Source organism: Myotis lucifugus, unplaced genomic scaffold, assembly GCF_000147115.1.
Source record: "Myotis lucifugus unplaced genomic scaffold, Myoluc2.0 scaffold_16, whole genome shotgun sequence".
Classification (NCBI taxonomy): domain Eukaryota; kingdom Metazoa; phylum Chordata; class Mammalia; order Chiroptera; family Vespertilionidae; genus Myotis; species Myotis lucifugus.
The window spans coordinates 2,284,378-2,289,438 of record NW_005871064.1 but is presented as its reverse complement, the minus strand read 5'-3'; the positions used below and the strand labels follow the sequence as shown (position 1 = coordinate 2,289,438).

At 60.2% G+C, this 5,061-nt stretch overlaps 1 protein-coding gene across 6 annotated transcripts in view; it reads left to right on the top strand.

Moving 5' to 3' along the window:
- CTIF (cap binding complex dependent translation initiation factor) overlaps positions 1-4,387 on the top strand; it is a 236,618-nt gene extending 232,231 nt beyond the window's left edge. For 3 of the 6 annotated variants that reach the window (XM_023750847.1, XM_023750851.1, XM_023750848.1), the window contains 2 exons: positions 1,754-1,807; positions 3,444-4,387. In XM_023750847.1, the coding sequence (XP_023606615.1) occupies positions 1,754-1,807; positions 3,444-3,659 (270 nt within the window). In that variant the 3' untranslated portion in view covers positions 3,660-4,387. Of the gene's footprint in view, positions 1-1,753; positions 1,808-3,002; positions 3,402-3,443 lie in introns of those variants that run through there. The other 3 variants (XM_023750852.1, XM_023750850.1, XM_023750853.1) reach the window with 3 other exon arrangements.
- Positions 4,388-5,061: the final 674 nt, after the last annotated feature.

The following is a 5,061-nucleotide window of genomic DNA, read 5'->3' as shown; positions in this document are numbered from 1 at the left end:
CATTAATGTTATTAGGCAACCATCCCCACCACCCATCTCCAGGGCTTTTTCATCTCCCCAACCTGAAACCCTGGGCCCATCACACAACAGCTCCCAGGACTCCTCCCGCCAGCCCCTGGCACCCACCAGTCCACTTTCTGTCCCCATGAACATGACACCTCCTGGAGGTGGGACCCTACGGTAGTTGTTGTTCCTTTTTTTTTTTTAATTTCTTTATTGATTAAGGTATTACATATGTGTCCTTATCCCCACATTACCCCACACACACACACTCATGCCCTCATCCCCTGTTGTCTGTGTCCATTGGTTAGGCCTATATGCTTGCATATAAGTCCTTTGGTTGATCTCTCCCCCTTACCCCCACCCTCCCCTACCTTCCCTCTGAGGTTTGACGGTCTGATCGATGCTTCTCTGTCTCTGGATCTGTTTTTGTTCATCTGTTTATGTTGTTCATTGTATTCCATACATGAGTGAGATCATGTGATATTTATCTCTCTCTGACTGGCTTATTTCACTTAGCATAATGCTCTCCAGTTCCATTCATGCTATTGCAAATGGTAAGAGTTCCTTCTTTTTTACCGCAGCATAGTATTCCATTGTGTAGATGTACCACAGTTTTTAACCCACTCATCTGCTGATGGGCACTTAGGCTGTTTCCAAATGTTCGCTATTGTAAGTTGTGCTGCTGTGAACATAGGGGTGCATATATCCTTTCTGATGGGTGTTTCTAGTTTCTTGGGACATATTCCTAGAAGTGGGATCACTGGACCAAATGGGAGTTCCATTTTTAGTTTTTTGAGGAAACTCCATACTGTTCTCCAGTAGTTGTTCTTCTGTGACTGGCTTGTTTCACGGAGCACAATGTCCGCAAGGTTCACCCAGCGTGGGTGAACTTCCACAGCGTTACGTCAAGTGGGAGCCAGCCACAGAGACTACTCTATCGTGTGATTCCGTTTACCTGGAATGTCCAGAACAGGCAGATCCATAGAGACCAAGGAGCTGAGCTGTTGCCAGGGGATGGGGGTCGGGACTAACTGCTAATGGGCACGGGTTTCTTTTGGGGGCGATGAAGATATTCTGGACTTAGCGAAACTTTATGAATATGCTAAGTCACTGGATTGTATACTTAAAAATGGCGAATTTGGTGTTAATCTGAATTCCACATCAATTAGAAAAGCAAAAGGGAGAGATTGAGAGAAGAGACGAGGCAGTAGAGGGAAGCCTGGGTGGGGTGTGGCCAGGTCCAGTGCTGGGCTGCGGGCTGCGGCCTTGGCCTGGAAGCAGGTCCAGCCTTGGGGAAGCCGGTGGGCCTGTGGTTTGGCAGCAGAGCACTTTGATGTCCAGAAGTCCTCCCATAGCCAGGGCCCAGGAGCACCCAAGACCACGGCCGAGCCCCCGCTCACCAATCAGAAGTCTTTAAGCTAATTTCTCTGAGGATTTTCGCTGGCCAGTCGTAACCGCCAGTGATCCCGGCATCCTTGCTGCCTCTTCAAGCCCACCCGTACCCTGCTTTGCCGTGGCCTCTGACCTGGCCGGGGCGCCCAGGCTGTGTCCACAGCAGTCCTCCAGGGGCTCAGCTCCCGCCCGAGAAGGCCCGGCTTCCTGGTACCCTCTGACCCTTGGAGATGCTCACTCCAGGCTGCTCCGGGGCTGGGCGGGGGCCCGGCTGCGGGGGACTGGAGCGGGCGCCCTGAGCCGTGGTCCCTGGGGCTCGCTTGGGCAGCCCGGCACTGAGATGGTCTCGCCCCCACAGCTCCTGCAGTCCCAGGACGTGAAGGAAGACGCCGTGCTGTGCTGCTCCATGGAGGTAAGCAGCGCGCGGGCTGGCGGGGAGCGGCTTCCTGTGTGGAATGTGAATGTTCACAGGGAGCCTGCCCGCCGCGGGCCGGAGGGGCGGGGGACTGCTGGCCATGGAGAGGGTCACACGGGGGCTGGCGTCGTCACCCTCCCTGTCCCCAGGGCCGCCCTCTCCTCGCACCAGGCACACACCTAAGTGATGTAAGAGATTCTGGGTGACCCCTGCCCCCCGATATCAACCTGGGCCTTGGTGCTGTGGAGTTTGGGGAGGGCGCCTGAGGCTTGCATCCCAGTGTCGCAGAACAGCCCTCGGGAGGCGCCAGGCCTGTCCCCCAGGTGTGGCCGCTGCTCGTGGATACTCTCCCTCTGGGATCTGCCCGCAGGCACTGGGCTCTCGCCTACTCACGGGGACAGACCTTTGCCCTCGGAAGACAGCCCAGAGCCATTCCGAGTGGAGCACAGTGAGGGAGGGGCCTCCATCCTGGGCACCCAGGACGCGCCAGGCAGGCTGAGCTCACCTCTCAGGCGGCTGCTGCCCGCTGCCAAGGCTGCTTCGGAGAATCTCAGAGGCTAGAGTGCAGGAGCCCGGACCGGAGCTTAGGTGTAAGGAACAGTCACTCCGGTCGTGGTCGGGCTCCAGCTGCGTGACTGCAGGGAGAGCGGGGAGAAGGAGAAGGCATGTTTCCTGCCCTCAGACAGCGTCTGGTCCAGCGAGACTAGATCACACACACGCACACGCATGCACACGCACGCACACAAGCGCGTGCACGCACCCCACTGGATGGGCAGTGGGGAAAAAAGTGTGGGTACAGAGCACGCATCCCGGGAGAGTCCCGGGAGAGAGGTCAGGGTGGGCCCACCAGGTGAAGAAAGCTTTCATGACGAAGGTAGAGGCTTGCACACTGGGTGGGATGAGGCTGGGGGTGGGGTGAGGCTGGGGGTGAGGTTATATGGAGAGAACAGCAGGGGCTGCTGGCCAGGGGTGCACAGCTCAGAAGGTTGGGGCTCCTTCCCAACGGGGGCTTTTCTAGGTGATTGGGGGCCTCTCTGGGGAGGAGGCCCTCTGGCTGGCCTTCTGCCCGGTTCGTGTTTCTCTTCCCTCGTGTCACTGGTGCGGGCAGAGGTCAGTGCTGCGGGTGGGGAGGTGGGGCTGGGGCTCGAGGAGGGAGGAGGGAAATAGGAGACATCCTGCTCTCCGCTCTCAGGTTCCACATGGACACACACAGGTAACAATGACGAAGCTCCTTTCCAGAGACACAGCCCAGCAAGTGAAAATTAACCCGGAGCAGCCTGATCGCGTGTGAAGGGAGCAGGTCACACAGCCAGTGAGGGTGTGGGCGGCAGTCAGGGCAGGCTTCCTGTAGGAGGAAAGCTCTGGGGTGACAGGGAGACGTGTTGTGCTCCTGGGCAGCAGGCAATATTCCGATCCCTCTTACGTCTGCCAACAGATTGGTGGTTAAGTGTGGGCTCTCGCAGTTGGCTGTTGCCGCACTCCGCCCTCCCTGTGTCCCAGAGGCCTGGGCCTGCACCTTCCTGAGATGATCCAGCTGGTTCTTGTCCCTGCCCCAGCTCACCCACCCAAGGTGGGTCGGGACCGCTGCCGGGCCCACATCCTGTCCTAACCGCGCCCCCTTCTCTGCCCACAGCTGCAGAGCACGGGCCGGCTGCTGGAGGAGCAGCTGCCCGAGATGATGACCGAGCTCCTGGCCAGTGCCCGAGACAAGATGCTGTGCCCCTCGGAGTCGATGCTGACCCGGTCGCTGCTCCTGGAGGTCATCGAGCTCCACGCCAACAGCTGGAACCCCCTGACGCCCCCCATCACGCAGTACTACAACAGAACCATCCAGAAACTGACAGCCTGACAGCCAGGGGCCTGGCGGGCGGCCCGCAGGCAGCTGGGCCCCGGTGCGCGGGCCAGATGGACAGGCAGGCGGACAGGGGTGGCCCTGGAGAAAGAAACAAACGGGAGGAAGGCAGGCAGAGCCGGAGGCCCGTCCGGAGCCTGGCGGGAAGGGATCGAATCCCAGGATGCCCCCCATCCGAGCCCCAGCCCCAGCGTGCGGCCGCGGCACGGTCAGGGGAGCATGTTGCTTTTTCACGGTGGCCCGGCCCTCCCCCTTCACTCCTGCTCCTCCGGCCCCTCCCAGCAAGGAGCCGGCAGGCCTTTGTGCAGGGGTTTCATCCCCCGACTCCTCCTCCCGCGGGCAGCCGGCGCACCAGGGCACCGCGTGGGTCGGAAAGGACCTCAGAGGCTGGAAAGTGGGTCGGAGAGGCGTGCATTGTTCCCGCATGCTGTCAGCCGCAGTCGCCAACTGGCAGCAGGCGACGTGTAGCAGATGTCCGGGAGGACAAAGGCAGGCACGGTCCCCACCAGCCGCCCGGCATGGACGGCCTTTGTCCACAGGGTTGAGCTGGGGACAGAGGCATCCCTTCTCTTCCAACCTTCGCGCTCGCCCCCGCCCCCCCCCAACTTCCAAGTCATTCTCCCAGACCCCACGCCTGGGGCCTGGGCTGGGAGCAGGCGGGGAGCTGGGGATTGTAGCTCTCCTTGCGCTCTTTCGTTTCATTGTGTTATATTTTTCAAAAGTCAGCTGCTTTGAAGTCTCCTCTCTCAATGAAAGAGCCGCGATGTGACCCCACAGGAGGACCCCGATGAGGGACAGCACACCCACCCCCTGTGGCTGGAGGCTCCTAGCCACAGACAGCTTGCCAGTAGCCAATTAGGGTCATTGGAAACGTCTGCCCGTGGGGGTCCCTCCGGAACCTGGGCACCTCCCTGCTCCTATTCTCACTGCTCTCAAAGGGCTGACACCTCACACTGGGGTGCAAGGCCCTGGGCCTGGCGGTGAACCAGGCACAGCGCAGGCTGGCAAACTAAAACCCAAACGCTAGGGGATGTTTTCTCCACACACAGGTCCTGTCCCAACCTCTGGGTGTGTGTGTGGGCAGGGGGCGGGGGGGCTCAGAATGTAACTACATGGGCCTAATCTCATCCCAGGCAGGACCCAGGACCCAGCCCTCCCACAGCCCAGGTCCCCATGCCCAGGAGGCTCGGGCACTGCCGCCCCCGGGCTGCTCACTGAGTCACGAGCAGGACAGTCAGGTGACCGGGCAGGGGTGCCAGGCTGCGAGCAAGGCAGGGCTCCTGCAGGAGTTGGGTCCTGGGAGCTTCCTCTGTGGAAGGAGATAGATCGGGCTCTGGGCTGTTGTCGCTGGCACCCGCACAGCACCCCACACACACACCTCCGGGTCCGGAGCTCACAC